This window comes from Engystomops pustulosus, chromosome 3 (genome assembly GCF_040894005.1).
Source record: "Engystomops pustulosus chromosome 3, aEngPut4.maternal, whole genome shotgun sequence".
Classification (NCBI taxonomy): Eukaryota; Metazoa; Chordata; class Amphibia; order Anura; family Leptodactylidae; genus Engystomops; species Engystomops pustulosus.
The window spans coordinates 126,342,602-126,358,592 of NC_092413.1; the positions used below are offsets into that span (position 1 = coordinate 126,342,602).

General features: G+C 44.6%; 1 protein-coding gene across 5 annotated transcripts in view; it reads left to right on the plus strand.

Annotated features, from left to right (window-relative positions):
* The window catches only part of UBE3D (ubiquitin protein ligase E3D), a 131,483-nt gene that overhangs the window by 5,126 nt on the left and 110,366 nt on the right, over positions 1-15,991 (plus strand). For all 5 annotated transcript variants that reach the window (XM_072142048.1, XM_072142046.1, XM_072142047.1 and 2 more), the window contains exon 2: positions 8,946-9,142. In XM_072142048.1, the coding sequence (XP_071998149.1) occupies positions 9,109-9,142 (34 nt within the window). In that variant the 5' untranslated portion in view covers positions 8,946-9,108. The remainder of the gene's footprint in view (positions 1-8,945; positions 9,143-15,991) is intronic.

Sequence of the window (15,991 nt, forward strand, 5' to 3'; positions counted from 1 at the left end):
CCCTGGGGCAACCCCTTAATGTCCCGAGTGTGAGTCTCTGGGTGATGGGCAGGGTGCCGGTGATGAAGGCAGCCGTATTAGCAGGGACCAGACGGAGACAGAAGTTGAAGAAAACAACTTACAGTTCTTTATTTGAACCGCAGGAACCGCAGCAAACGTGCCTTTAACAGGTAGGTAGGGTGCCGAGATGTGAGTTGGAGGGAGCCTCAGGAGATAGTTCACCAGCCTGGAAGTAGAGGGCAGGCTGGGAGGCAGCTGTGTCCTGGTAGGAAGCTTCAGCTTGTCCTGTAGGGCTTCAGGTATCACCCTTGAAGGTAGGAATGATACCTCTTTCCTCACTACACTACTCTAGTCTAATAGCTCCACTCTTCAGAGGCAGGGGCTAGGCTCTTCCTGCTCTGGTATGGGCTAGACAGAGATTTACTCACTCACTCACTACAGAGACTGAGAGACTTCTCTCAGTCTAACTCTCTAAGAGTGCTCCAGAACATTCTGGGCCAGAGGTTTTATTACCTCCCTTTGGTCAGGTGGTGGCTGCTCCTCCAATCACATCTCAGCTACAGAGCACAGGATGTAACACAGACATTGGTTGACATAATTACATCATACATTAACATCTGCCTTGCCAGGCAGGATTAACCACTGCAATACCCCTAGGACCATGTAGTGTAATGTGGTGTTACCTACAGGTGGGACGTATTCGCAAGCACTACCTCGCCATTGCATTGGGCGAGGGTGTTGCATACCCCGGGGGCAATTGAAAGAGCCGCCCTCGGCTCGACTACAGATGGTTTGGGGCACAGAGGGGGCTAAAGGCACTTCTGGGAAGTGCAGGCTATGTGAGGTGTAGGGACAAACCGCCCATGGTCCTGGAGACAGGCACCTGGGTTGGTGTCGGACTAAGACAAAAATATAGCTGTATGACAGTTGGTCGCTGACGCCATTAAACCGAACTGTACAGTAGGAAAGGTGTGGTGTCATGTCCTGTAATCCACTCCTTGCACCAAGGCCTGTATATTTGTTTAATCAACGCTTCTTCCCTGGCGGCAATTATATGGTGTCTATCTGCATTGCATGAGCATATGCGACACGAGTACCTCCTGACTGACAACCTTACCCATGTATGAGTGGCATCCAGGTGCTAGCTGTGTAACACCCCCGGTCCCCTAAAGACCCGCAGTTTACGGACTACCCCCATGTGCAAACCTCAGTTTGAGGGATCAGGTAGCGGTCAGTGTTTTACATAGAAAGACGGTCCGACACAGCCACACTACAACCTGAAAAGCCTATGAAAGGGTTAATGCAGACTACTGGCATATATGACAGTGTGCAAACAGGTAAATTCACATTGGCTCAGGAGCCCAATGGGTACACATCTTGAACGTTACAAACGTTACAGAGGTGGATAGGCTACTCAGGGTAGCAAGATAGTAAATGTCTCTTTTCCTGCAAAGAAAAGGCATAAAAAAGTGCAAACAGAATGTCCATACCTAAAAAGGAAGGCATTAAGTGCAAAATAATAGTCAATTACATTGCAACTTTTCCTGGAGGTTGGCAAAAGTCTCTCAGAAGGTCTCTACTGACAAAGTCCATCTTCTGGGTACAGCCCTTGATGTGGGGAAAAGTGCAATGAAGAAGCAAAGGGTCTCCTCTTTTTGGAGAGGGACAGAGTCCTTTGATGACATCTCTGCTGTGGCAGAGGAAGGGTGCTATCATAGCACATAATCTCTTGACTGAGATAAATAAGGGTAAGAGTCTCAGGACAGTCTCTGGCTCTTTGGGGTAAATGGAGAAATATACAATATGTACATAGGGCATAGTACCTGTAGAGGGCGACAGCCCTTCAGGCCTTACTCCGCATCTTCGCTGGGTTCCACAGGGACAGGATCCAGAGTCAATAAGGAATCCTGTGCTTCCTCAGCGGGAGTAGGTGCCGGCTGGGGACACCCGGTGGCAGCAGTGGATACTGCAGGTGCAGCAACATCCTCCGGACCTTCAGGGGGAGGAGCGCTGTCGCCCGGGGTGTCGGCTGTTCCAGCCGGGGGCTCAACTGAGCCAGGGACCACAGAGGGGTCCAGGAAGAAATAAATGGGAACCTGCGGCGGCGCCGCGGCTCCTTCCGGCTCCGGTTCTTCTGGGGCCGGGTCATCACCCCACTGGTAGGTGACAATTGGAGAAGAGGGCCTAGTGGAAGCCTCCGGACAAGGCTCACCAGCCGGGATGTCCTCACCCACGGAAGAGCCGCGGGACCTGGCTATGCTCCCAGCAGGGGAACCGGTGGGGGTGGCGCCCTGTATCATGCCCGGCCCATGGATGGCAATGGGACCCGTACTCACGATTACCGTGGATGGGGCATTCACATGGGTCACCGCCCGGGGACTCGCAGCCGAGGAAGAGGGGGTGTTCGGGGACTCCGGCCACTCGTCGTCCTCATACCAGTCATCCTGCGGGTAGTAGCGGTCCTCATCGGAGTCGGGGATCCGGATCACACCAGCCGCCCAGGGTCCACGCGGTCCTTCCTGCAGGGAGAACTCTATGCACTCGCCTGGCTTGAGGTTGTGCTGGCTCTCCGGCAGATCAGGCCTCTTGACGGACCGGCGGGGTATAAATACTTCCCGTCCGGTATAGTCCTGGGTAGCGAAGCCATAGCCCTTCCGCTTGTCGAAGAACCGGACCATGCCGGTGGTGCGATTCTTCTCGACCCAAGCTCCAGCTGTGGATCGGCCGGCCATATACCGCTGGGCCTCCTTTTCTCGGCGTCGCTGGTCCGAGACAGCGTCTCGGAGTCGCCGGCGGGCGGCCTCACCTCGGCCTCGAGGCTGCGGAGATGCCGGTGCTGGGGCTCGTGGCTCCGGTGCAGGCTCGGATCTCCTTGGGCGACAGGTAGGTGCCGGAACAGGAGCAGGAACCACCGGAGGGTCAGGAACCACCCTAGCGGGGCTAGCAGGCCGCGTAGCCGGAGGGGTAGGCCTCGGAGCAGGTGGAGCGGTCGTACTAGGCCCAGGCGTTGGCTCCGCAGGAGTCGGGGCCTCTCCACGTGGCGCCTCCACGTGGGCCCGCGCTACCGGGATGGCCGCCGGGATAGGGACCAGGATCCGCCCGGGAGGAATCGGGTAGTGCGTCACCGTCTGGTAGCAGGTCCGGGTGACGAAAGCCCGAGTAATTCCTCGATGCAGCCGATGTCCAGCGGAAGGTCGTCGGACGGGCTGTGCAGAGACGACCACCATCGTTTCAAAGACTTCGTAGAAGTCTGGTCGCTCCACAGGAGGGAAGGGCGGAGGACCCCACATGATGCAGTCCTCACCGCTCAACATCCACTTGAGAACTCGCGCTTCTCTGAGGCAGGGCAGGGCGTCCGCCTCGGGCCAGGGGGTGGAGTCTGAGTCCTTCCCGCCAAGAGCTGTGGCGGGCTCTAATTTTTCCTGCGCCACAGGAGGCGGGGTTCGCGCCATTCGCGCGTGGGTGGAGCTTTGTGCGTCATCTGGATTTCCCGCCAGTGAAGGTTTTGGCGGGCTTGAATTATTTGCTGCGCCACAGTTTCTGAGGTAAAAATCTTCGGGCGCGGCAGCGCCGGATGTAGCAGAGCTGGTACAGTTCTTGCCAGGATTAACCTCTGGAGTGCGGGAGCGGCGCTCGACCGCACGTGGCAGCAGTATAACACAGTTCATTCCAGAAACGTACAAGTCCTTAGGCCTAAACCCGGATGGCAGCAGGGTTAGGCAGCACAGTCTTTTAATAAAGGAAAGTCTTTAATGCCGTAATAAGGCACAGAAGTCTATATCCTGTTCGTGACGCCACTTGCAACATCCCCCACCGGGGCCTAGCCCTTGAGGTGAGGCCTGGAGACAGCCGAGGCCCGCGGTACCGGAGTGGCTGGCGGTTGCGGCCTAAGCACGCTATTGTCACGGTGCTTGGTACGGGGGAACCGGAGGGCTGTCCTACAGCCTGGCAGGTCTCCAGCAGGGTGGTGTTGGCAAGAAATGATGAGGGAGCGGCTGCTATAGCGGATCTCCCTGGGGCAACCCCTTAATGTCCCGAGTGTGAGTCTCTGGGTGATGGGCAGGGTGCCGGTGATGAAGGCAGCCGTATTAGCAGGGACCAGACGGAGACAGAAGTTGAAGAAAACAACTTACAGTTCTTTATTTGAACCGCAGGAACCGCAGCAAACGTGCCTTTAACAGGTAGGTAGGGTGCCGAGATGTGAGTTGGAGGGAGCCTCAGGAGATAGTTCACCAGCCTGGAAGTAGAGGGCAGGCTGGGAGGCAGCTGTGTCCTGGTAGGAAGCTTCAGCTTGTCCTGTAGGGCTTCAGGTATCACCCTTGAAGGTAGGAATGATACCTCTTTCCTCACTACACTACTCTAGTCTAATAGCTCCACTCTTCAGAGGCAGGGGCTAGGCTCTTCCTGCTCTGGTATGGGCTAGACAGAGATTTACTCACTCACTCACTACAGAGACTGAGAGACTTCTCTCAGTCTAACTCTCTAAGAGTGCTCCAGAACATTCTGGGCCAGAGGTTTTATTACCTCCCTTTGGTCAGGTGGTGGCTGCTCCTCCAATCACATCTCAGCTACAGAGCACAGGATGTAACACAGACATTGGTTGACATAATTACATCATACATTAACATCTGCCTTGCCAGGCAGGATTAACCACTGCAATACCCCTAGGACCATGTAGTGTAATGTGGTGTTACCTACAGGTGGGACGTATTCGCAAGCACTACCTCGCCATTGCATTGGGCGAGGGTGTTGCAGAAGTAACCTGAAAGGAATATATACGCCATCTATTACCTTTCCAGCCGCTGTCCTACACAGTGCACTATACACTGCCTCAAACACCTCCTCGTTCCATATTTTGGAAACTCAAGAAACTAATTATACATTGCGTTTTATTTTTACTGAACGTGTGGTAGGTTATAGTAATAAGAGTCTCAACCTTTTTATTTTACTGATAACTTGGAAAACCCCTTTAAATGAAAATCCAGGCGCTGAAGAGCGAGACTAAAGCATGAGACACAAGTCACTTGGATGGATCTGCTACTAAATGGCAATATACTTGAAGTGCATATACATCACAGCTGTAGAGCCAAAGCAATTTTTAAAATCCGTTATTCATCCTTAACAGAGATAATGCGTTTTGTTTTTAGCACAAATTATTTAAAATTCAATGATATCTACAGTATAATGTTTTTATGCCATTAATGTTTTAAAAAAAGACTTGGGTTTTCCAGGATTTCTAGCATAGCAGGGAAGTCCTCTGTGGCTGTGGACAGGTGTAAGCAAAAAAAAAATAAATTGCATATGGCTAAACTCCCTGTAATCTGTTACATATTAAACAGTTTTGAAGTTTAATAAGATAGAACAAGTGGAAAAAACCTGCCCTCATTGATAAATGGGATCTGCAACATCCGCAGGGATAGCATGCGGAGGCAGCAGGAGACTGGAACCTGGAGTAGCTGGCTGTAGGGCGTCAAGCTGTGGAGCCGATAAGACAAACCTTAGACGGCTCAATTTCCTTAACTCTGACTGCCACATACATGGGGCATGTTTAGGTGATACACTTACAGTAATTAGGCTTTTTATCATCATTATGATACAATAACCAAGTTATTTAGGTAGAGAATAAAATATATTTATTAAGGAACCACTATATTGGAAAAAAAAGTTTTCAACAAAAATGTTCTAAATAATTTTTGTCTAGTGAGTCTATGAATTTTTCTTAGAAACAGTATTGCCTCCATCAGATTCTCCTGCTTAGATGTCATCAAATCTGGCCCAATTATTTTCAGGCTATAGAATAGCCTCTCTACATTGACTTGGGATGGTGGCAACACGGTAACCACATGTTACAGGCAACATCTCTAACAATTTCTAGATATAGTCATTGCCCCAAGAACAGACAGTTGATGAACAGTTTACTGCTTAATATAAGGGTTTTCTCTGGGAACACTTACGAGCAGTGCTAGATAACACGGCGACTTCACTTCTATACCTATAATACTTTTTCATGTTTTAGATGTTAGAAAACAAGTTTCCCCTCACATTCTATGTATAGTGTATAGAATTAATCAGAGCAGCTAATATATACAGACATGAGCTCAGAGGAAAAGCAAAATAAACATAAAGCATTATACATAGAGAATATTTACCAGATAATCCTGCCTTAATCCAGTTTTCTTGATCACTCTAGCAGTTTTAAGATAAGTGCAGATATTCCTTCCCCCTCTAATAAGTGGGGTAACAGCTTCACTACTGAGCATAAGCAAAAAGTGCATCCACATTCATCTCAACTAAAAATATACTTCCTTAGATCAGGAATAGAACAAACATTTATAGGACATTCCATAATTTCCCCAAATTCCAATGTAAAAAAAATATTTTACACATTTACAACTCATTGTAACAATTCATTTACACTCAGAGCCATTGTATTCCAACTCCACCAAAATGTTCACAGGCTCACACTATGACTCCGACTCCAGAACCCTGGTAGGGCGTCTAGGCTGCAGGTGTCACGGCAGCCTTGGGTTACGTTGTAAGCTTCATATACACACCCCTGGGTTGGCAGGTCAGAAACAAGAGGAGGAGGACGAATGTGTAGAAAGTATCCCTCTGAGGCACTCCCGGTGTGGGTGTCTATCTCCCCAGCAGATGTTAAGTGGGAGTCCCGTGATGGTAGCGGCAGCCTAGGGACACACAGAGTGAAGTGAAGATCTTTAACAACTTACAGTTTCTTTTATTGGCAGGCTTTAAACAGCAGGCTGATTATAACTACTTGCTTTGAGGCTAGTAGGTCTTAAGACTGTGTGGCTGTGACATTAATCAGCAGCAATGACTTGCAAGAACATCAGTGTGGACCAGTTACCTTTACTGGTAAGTGTCTCTTATGGAGCCAGGTGGGCTTTTTCTGCATCAGCCAAACTGCAACAATCTCTTTGGTAGCAGTACACAGAGACACATTTACTAAGGTCCATATGCCAGTTTGCTGGCACTTTTGCACAGGTATTAAAGAAGTATGCGAGACACAGTGGCTCACGCAAGTCTGACAGAAATCTGTTGCACGCACCATGTAAAGGTGTACCAAAAAAAGGTGCACTCTGTCAGAGTAGTGCAGTGAGCGCCAGATGTATGAAGAATAGGCGCCACAAACCATGAATATGGTGCCCTCTGCACACTTTGCACTGTTTTTAGTGAATGTGGGCCATAGTAATCACATTAACATTTCAAGACTGAGTCCAAGAAGACTTTGTCCAAAAGACCCAAAGCTATAGCAGACTCTATATTAATCGGTTTGACCTGTCTAGACACGCTGGGTTGCCAGCCAATCATTAGCCAGGAATATACATAATGTGAAAATAATAATGTAAACATACATCAACTTTTTTAGGTTACAAACAGTAGACTTATCCACGCCCCAGTAGCCGCTTAAAAAAATTTGCATATACAGGCATTAAAGTTTACAAAAGGATAGCCGGGACGTGAGGATTAGCCCAAAAAAGGGCTATCCTCACGTCCCATTCATCCACCTACCACCCGTTCTACCTTTATAGGTAGAATCGTGGTGGTAGGTTCCCTTTAACCCCTTAACGCTCTGCGCCGTAGCTCTATGGCGCAGAGGTATAAGGAGTGTATGAAGAGGGTTCACGGGCTGAGTCCTCTTCATACAGAGGTGGGGGTTTTTGCATTTTGCACAAAACCCCCACCGCTAATAACCGCGGTCGGTGCTTGCACCGATCGCGGCTATTAACCCTCTAAACGCCGCCGGCAAAGTCGCCGGCGGCGTTTAAAAGACGGCGGCGCGCGGGCGCCGCCATCTTTTTTTCGATCGCCACGCCCCCGAACGTCGTCTTTTGCACTTTTGCGACTTTTTTTGCGACTTTTACACTTTTTTACATAACATAAAAAATGATCAAAATGTCGCACAGACCTCAAAATGGTAGCAATGAAAACGTCGCCTCATTTCGCAAAAAATGACCCCTCACACATCTCCGTGCGCCAAAGTATGAAGAAGTTATTAGCGTCAGAAGATGGCAAAATTTTTTTTTCTTTTTTGTACACATTCGTTTAATTTTTGAAAATGTATTAAAACACAATAAAACCTATATAAATTTGGTATCACCGCGATCGCACCGAACCAAAGAATAAAGTAGGCATGTTATTTGGAGCGAAGAGTGAAAGTCGTAAAAACTGAGCCCATAAGAACGTGCGGTTTTTTTTCAATTTTTCCACATTTGGAATTTTTTTTCAGCTTCGCAGTAGACGGCATGTTAAAATAAATAACATCACGGGAAAGTAAAATTTGTTACGCACAAAATAAGCCCTCACACAGGTCTGTACACGTAAAAATGAAAAAGTTATGGATTTTTGAAGTTGGAGAGCGAGAAATCAGCCGAAAAACCCTGCGTCCTTAAGGGGTTAAAGGAGTGTGAATGAGGCTATTAGATGACTGACTTTACCATGAGTTGGAGCCAATATGGTGATCAGTCTTACTAGCCCCATGGGGTACAACTATAACGGTTAATTTCTTAATGGCCCAACTCGAGGACATTACAGATCCACTTGTGTTTTATTATTCATATTTCGCTGTCTGGGGTACAGGATTTCTCTGGAATAGTGTGACTTTCTAATGTGGCTAATTTATTGCAGGCGTTACAATGAAAAGCCACCTTACCAAGGTATTTTTGGAGGAGTTCACTCACATAAAAGTAACACAGGAAAATACTGCTGACAACCCGACTCTCCGCTTAGTGGAGCAATCTTCCATATTCTTCCTGCCTGTTATTCAACGTAATTATAAATGTCATATTCAATTCTTAACCTAATATGAATTTCATGATTTGCTTTGAGGCATTTTATTTCCAGTTATTGCAGTCCAGAATCTAATTGAATAATGTATTTATGAGCAAAATATTCTTTAATTGTAGTCTATTTTTTCTTTATTTTAGTGGCCTTGAAGGCAAAAGATTTCCAATTGACATTTCAGTGAGCCAGTCATCCTTAAAAATCCAGTCTCCTGATGACAATGAGGAGGTCCTTCTACCACAGGAGGTCACGCTGGTTCCCTCCACATGTAGATATGTACAGCACGTCTCTGGTGAGGGATTGCATATGCGGCTAAAGGCCCAGGCTGTGGGCCCTACAGGTACTAGTACAAATATCCATCTTCATATCTGTTATGCCTATAGGTTACTATTTACCAATAATACCGCATTGGAAGCACTTTAAAAATTATGGGGTGCATATACACACAAAATTATATATTAAAGAGTAATAAAATAATGATCAGCTAAAGCAATAGGAGTGAGGGCACTGTTCACCAGAACTTGCAATCTATGAGGAAGAAGTGTAACACAAGAGTGTGCTCTGAGGACTCCTATAGACCTTCTGGATTGGGTTATATTGCTGTTGTCCAGACTATATACGTAGAAGTATTTGTTTTCAGCTTAGTGACCAGACTCTATTTTTAGAATCTGACATGTGTCCCAATAATTGGTTATAACTTCGGAAAGCTTTAACATACCCAGGTGACTTTGAGATTTGTTATCTTGTGACACAATGTACTTCGTGTAAGTTGAAAAATCTTAGTGATAAGTTTTGAGTTACATTCTGAAAAATACGGAAATTACGCAAATATTCGGAAAAATTCTCCATTTCCAAAGTTTAAAATGTTCTTCTTTCCTGGCAGATTGTCAGACCACCCCAAATAACTTTATATCTACCATTTCCCGAATTTCTGCATTATGTCTGCATTATGTTTGCATGTTTTTTTAATGCATCCTCTCGTTTTTGTAGGATGTTATGAGGCTTAGAACTTTAGGTGCGATTTTTTCACATTTGTATGACAATTGCCACAACTCATGTTTTGAGGGACAACTCAGCTTTCAAGTGACTTTGAGAGACCTTAATACAGGCAGTCCCGGGTTACGTACAAGATGGGGTCTGTAGGTTTTTTCTTAAGTTCAATTTGTATGAAAGTCAGAACTGTACATTTTTTGATATTGTAACCCCAGCCAAATTATATTTGATCTCTGTGACAATTGGATTTTAAAAATGTTGGATTGTCATAAGAACCAGGATTAACGATCAGGCTTCATTACAGACACCTGTGATAACTGTTATAGCTGCTTATTGTAGCCTAGGGCTAAAGTACAGAAAATTACCAATTACCAGAGGTCCATTTGTAACTAGGGGTTGTCTGTAAGTCGGGTGTTCTTAAGTAGTGGACCGCCTGTAATAGTAGAACCCAATAAATGACCTCACTATATATAGATTCATTAGGCTGAAAATTACAGATTCACAATGGATTAAATGATGAAATGCTCTGCAAGGTTTGACACACAATTTCTCCCGTGTATGGCAACACCACATATGTGGTGGTAACCTGCTGTATGGGCGTATGGAAACTATTGTCACATTGTACAGGCTATACATTTTTTTGGTAAAGAAAACATATGAGGGCTTATATTTGTGGGAGGGTTGTGTATTTGTGTTTTTTATACATTGTAAGGGTTTTCTATGGGAATTTGGGACTTTATGGACTTTTTATTTTATTTAAAATCCAAAAAATATTTTTCACTTTTTTTTTTCACTTAATTTTACATTATATAGACTGGAATCAGCGATGTTCTGTGGATAGGGCCTAACTTGCCTTCCCGGGAAAACCACCTTCATTCATTTAAGGCTGCATGCACACGAGTGTAGCTTGTACGGCTATGGTGCCTCTCTCCATATAAATGCATTGGGTATGGACCGTAACACGGGGAAAGGTAGGACATGTGCAGCACCGTATTGCTCCGTGCAGACATTGCCATCTATGGAGGACGTGCGGCTGTACATACGTCCCCCATACGATAGTGTGAATGCAGCCTAAATGTGTACCATTGTCACCTACAGGAACAACAAGGAGGATGTATTGGAAATTAGATTAGACAGTCTTATGCTGCACCAGATTTCTCACTGTAGTTGGATTTATGACTGGCATTTCCCTCCCATTGGCACAAGAATCCCAGAAAAGAGGCTATTGTTTCCACTGGTTTTCCAGCAGAGACTATAATAAATATGACCGGCTGGGGCATTCAGTTGAAAAGCCAGAAAACAAGAAGGACTAAATACATACCTTTTCTACCAGAAAATTGTTGAAGTCATAGTAAATGTGTCTGATGCTGAATAATAAATCTGGTGTAGCATAATTTTTGTCGCACCCCTCTTTTCGAGTACCTTCTGTAGAAATGTTTATGAAACGGCTAAAAATCTTAATAAATATAGTGCAAGGTGTCTTTGGCCTCATGCACATGATCGTGGGTTCTTGAATGTTTGGAGATGGAGGTGGAGATGAGCGCCAGTCAGACACGGCACAGTGACCATGCATAGTAGAAGTCAGTAGCGGCCATGAGCTAGCCGCAATTTGTGTGGTTTTCTTTTGGCCCGAGATATATGCTTTAGGCCTTAGGATGCGTTCACATGTGGCCTTTACATTGCGTTTTGAAACAGAGTATAACAGCTGAGAAGGAAAAATTTCCTGATTACATTGCTGTTTGCATTTGTTTCCAAACACAAATATTGATGTGTTTTGTAAATGGAAATTTTAACAGCAATCTAAATAAGCAAATTTCCTCTCCTCCACCGTTCAAATTATGAATTAGGAACAGTTCACATCTCTGTCTGGTCTTCAGTTTTTTGCGGGAGTTGTCAAGCAAACAGAACAGATAATCAATCATACCTTGCTTATCTATAGGTGCCTCAACAAGTTTTGGCTCACAGTAACTGATGCAAATCACTCAAGACATAACAGATGTGAGGTGGCCCTAACAGAAGGTTTTAGACCTTTAATTTTAAGCACTCCAAACCAACCATACCCCACATAATGGTAGATATTAAAGAAAAATGATAAGACTTTTAAATATAATCCTGTACGGTAATTATACTAACTTTGGGTAAATTCAAAGACAATTTATAACCCAGATGATATGCCTTTTCCTCCAAGGCAGTATTCATATTATCCTCTATTCTTCATTTCACTGAGGTATTACAGTACTTTCCAAATGCACAAGTCCTGTTATTACCGAGTGCCTTGGGAAGATCAGGGCACTGGTGCCATCAATAATAATACATTTAATTAGCTTCCCTCCTTATTGTGTCTATGCGGCTCATTCACAGGTTATTAATAGCAAAACAAGGAAAATGAAATGTTACGCCCAATACGTGATCCCCACACAGCACCAGGGTGTTCATCATCATCTGTAAGCAATTGTTTGGTGTCATATTATTTATAATCTGCTACTTTTGCCATTACTAATGTGACCTTCTTGGTTTTTTTTGTGTTTTTTTTGCCATGCTACATAAAGCTGGAAGTCTGCATTTCACATTATTTCTTCCAAAATATCTTCTAATGTTATTTTAAAGAGAAAATCTTTTCTAGTAATTTGAGTCATTTGGAATATTTAGACTCGCTCGGAACTGCGCTTCAGTGCCTTGGATAAGTGCGTGAATTTTTAGTCATTTGAGCATTTCTATAAATCTGTATGTGACTACACTCTGTAGCCATGGTATGGAAACGCAGGGAGGACCTGAATACATAGTAATTTAGAAATTGTTTGGGTTCTATAATTTAGAAATTGTTTGGGTCAACGCGACCGCGGCATTTAACATGCCTTCCGAGGGTCTTTCCGCACCGTTTTCGGGGGCGCCAATCGTTGCTATGGCATCTCTGAGGTCTCTGAAGGCAGTGCCTTTAAGATGGTGTCTGTGACGTTATCTTAAAGGCACAGTCTGAGCCTATGCATGTGCATAGGCTGACACTGCTAATACCCTGCAATACATAACTATTGCAGAGTATTATCATGAACAAGCATGATGATTGCTTGTTCACTAAAAATGCCCATAAGCCCCAAAATATATGAAGAGACATATAACGCTCAAAAAAGTCTAAATCATAACACAAACCCCACACATGTAGTATCACCGTGTCCGTAACAATCCTTAGAATAGAATTAAATAACTATAGAACCCGTAAGATGAACGCCGTAAAAAAAAAAAAAACTTTAAAAACCCAACAAAAATTATGATTTTACCTATTGAATCCCACTAAAAATGCAATAAAAAGTGATTAACAAAACAAATGTTCTCCAGAATGATACTGCTGCAAAATACAAGCCATCAACCAGCTCTGTAGCCAAAAAGGTAAAAAATGTTATGCCACTTGGAAGACGGCAATGCAAAAATGATAGATTTTCCCCCACATTAGGGTTTTATTTGGCAAATTTAGTAAAACATAAGAAAAAATATTCATGTCTGGTATCCCCGTAATCGTATCGACCCATATAATAAAGATAACATGATTATTAGGCTATACGGTGAACACGAAAAAATAAAAAAGTAAAAAATCCCGTACAGAATTGATGCTTTTCTGCTCCTGATCTCAAAATAAGTTCCTAAACAATAGGGGATACCAACCCCAAAATGGTAAAACTGGAAAAAGCATCTCATCCCGCAAAAAAAATGGCCCCAATAACGAAAAAGTGAAAATTGTATACCCTATAAAAGGGGCCAATGAGGAAACTAAAATCCTGGCAGCTGCAGAGCGCTCCTTCCCTTCTGCGCCTCGCTGTATTCGGGAGAAATTGCTGAACAAATTGTATGGCGAGTTTTCTCATTTTATCTTTTGGAAATGTGTAAATTTTAGGGCTAAATGAACGTATAACCGACAAAATATGACCATTCTAAATTTCATCTCCATTTTGATTCAATTACTATGAAGAGGGGTTAACAATCTTCCTAAAAGATAGTTTGAGGGGTGCAGATTTGAAAATGGGTTGATTATATCGGGGGTTTTAATGCTAAATATGTAAAATTTCATTTAAAACTGTATTTATCTGCAAAATAGTCAATTCTGAAAATACGGAAAATCGATAATCTATTTGTAAGCCGCGTGATATCAAAATAAATTATCCAGACATTTCAAAAATTATGAAAATGTAAAGTAGACATATGTGATATGTTATTCAGCAAGTTATTTAGGTGGTAAATCTATCTGCCTGAAAACGTGATGATTTTGAATTTCGAAAATGGCAATTTTTTTCTAAAAATTCATAATTTTTTTTCTTTTATTTTTGTAAATAAACGCAAAACTTATCAGCCAAAATTTACCACTAAAATGAAGCACAACATGTGGGGAAAAAAACAATCTCAGAATTGTTTACACTCACCGGCCACTTTATTAGGTACACCATGCTAGTAACGGGTTGGACCCCTTTTGCATTCAGAACTGCCTCAATTCTTCGTGGCATAGATTCAACAAGGTGCTGGAAGCATTCCTCAGAGATTTTGGTCCATATTGACATGATGGCATCACACAGTTGCCGCAGATTTGTCGGCTGCTTGATGCGAATCTCCCGTTCCACCACATCCCAAAGATGCTCTATTGGATTGAGATCTGGTGACTGTGGAGGCCATTTGAGTACAGTGAACTCATTGTCATGTTCAAGAAACCAGTCTGAGATGATTCCAGCTTTATGACATGGCGCATTATCCTGCTGAAAGTAGCCATCAGATGTTGGGAACATTGTGGTCATAAAGGCATGGACATGGTCAGCAACAATACTCAGGTAGGCTGTGGCGTTGCAACGATGCTCAATTGGTACCAAGGGGCCCAAAGAGTGCCAAGAAAATATTCCCCACACCATGACACCACCACCACCAGCCTGAACCGTTGATACAAGGCAGGATGGATCCATGCTTTCATGTTTTTGAAGCCAAATTCTGACCCTACCATCCGAATGTCGCAGCAGAAATCGAGACTCATCAGACCAGGCAACGTTTTTCCAATCTTCTACTGTCCAATTTCGATGAGCTTGTGCAAATTGTAGCCTCAGTTTCCTGTTCTTAGCTGAAAGGAGTGGCACCCGGTGTGGTCTTCTGCTGCTGTAGCCCATCTGCCTCAAAGTTCGACGTACTGTACGTTCAGAGATGCTCTTCTGCCTACCTTGGTTGTAACGGGTGGCGATTTGAGTCACTGTGCCTTTCTATCAGCTCGAACTAGTCTGCCCATTTTCCTCTTACCTCTGGCATCAACCAGGCATTTCCGCCCACAGAACTGCCGCTCACTGGATGTTCTTTCTTTTTCGGACCATTCTCTGTAAACCCTAGAGATGGTTGTGCGTGAAAATCCCAGTAGATCAGCAGTTTCTGAAATACTCAGACCAGCCCTTCTGGCACCAACAACCATGCCACGTTCAAAGGCACTCAAATCACCTTTCTTCCCCATACTGATGCTCGGTTTGAACTGCAGGAGATTGTCGTGACCATGTCTACATGCCTAAATGCACTGAGTTGCCGCTATGTGATTGGCTGATTAGAAATTAAGTGTTAACGAGCAGTTGGACAGGTGTACCTAATAAAGTGGCCGGTGAGTGTAGATAAGTAACAGTGTTCAAAAGTTATAACCATATAAAGAGACGCAAGTCAGAATCCAAAAAATGTGACTGAGCCTCACAAAATGGCTGCGTCCTTAAGGGGTTAAACCACTACCAGTATGTTGTCAAGCAGCTGACACACATTCCACATCATATTTCTTTCATGCCTGTGGTGTGGTGGCATCATCCACAAAATCCACTTTGAAATGAGATGTAAATTGGTTGTTTAAAGGGAACCTACCACCACGATTCTACCTATAAAGGTAGATCGGATGGTAGGTGGATGAATGGGACATGAGGATTAGCCCTTTTTTGGGCTAATCCTCACGTCCCGGCTATCTTTTAGAAAACTTTAATCTGCTGATATAAATTTTTTTAAGGGGCTACTGGGGGTGGAATAGCCGGACATGAGGCTACACGTCGCGGCTACTCCACGCCCCAGTAGCCTCTTTTCTCCCCCTACCATTTCATCTTCGGCGCGCGCCCTCGTCCGAGTACCCAGCATCTGCGGCATTCTGCGCATGCGCAGTAGCTCCGGCCACGGAGCCGTGGCCGCGCACCTACCACCCGATCTACCTTTA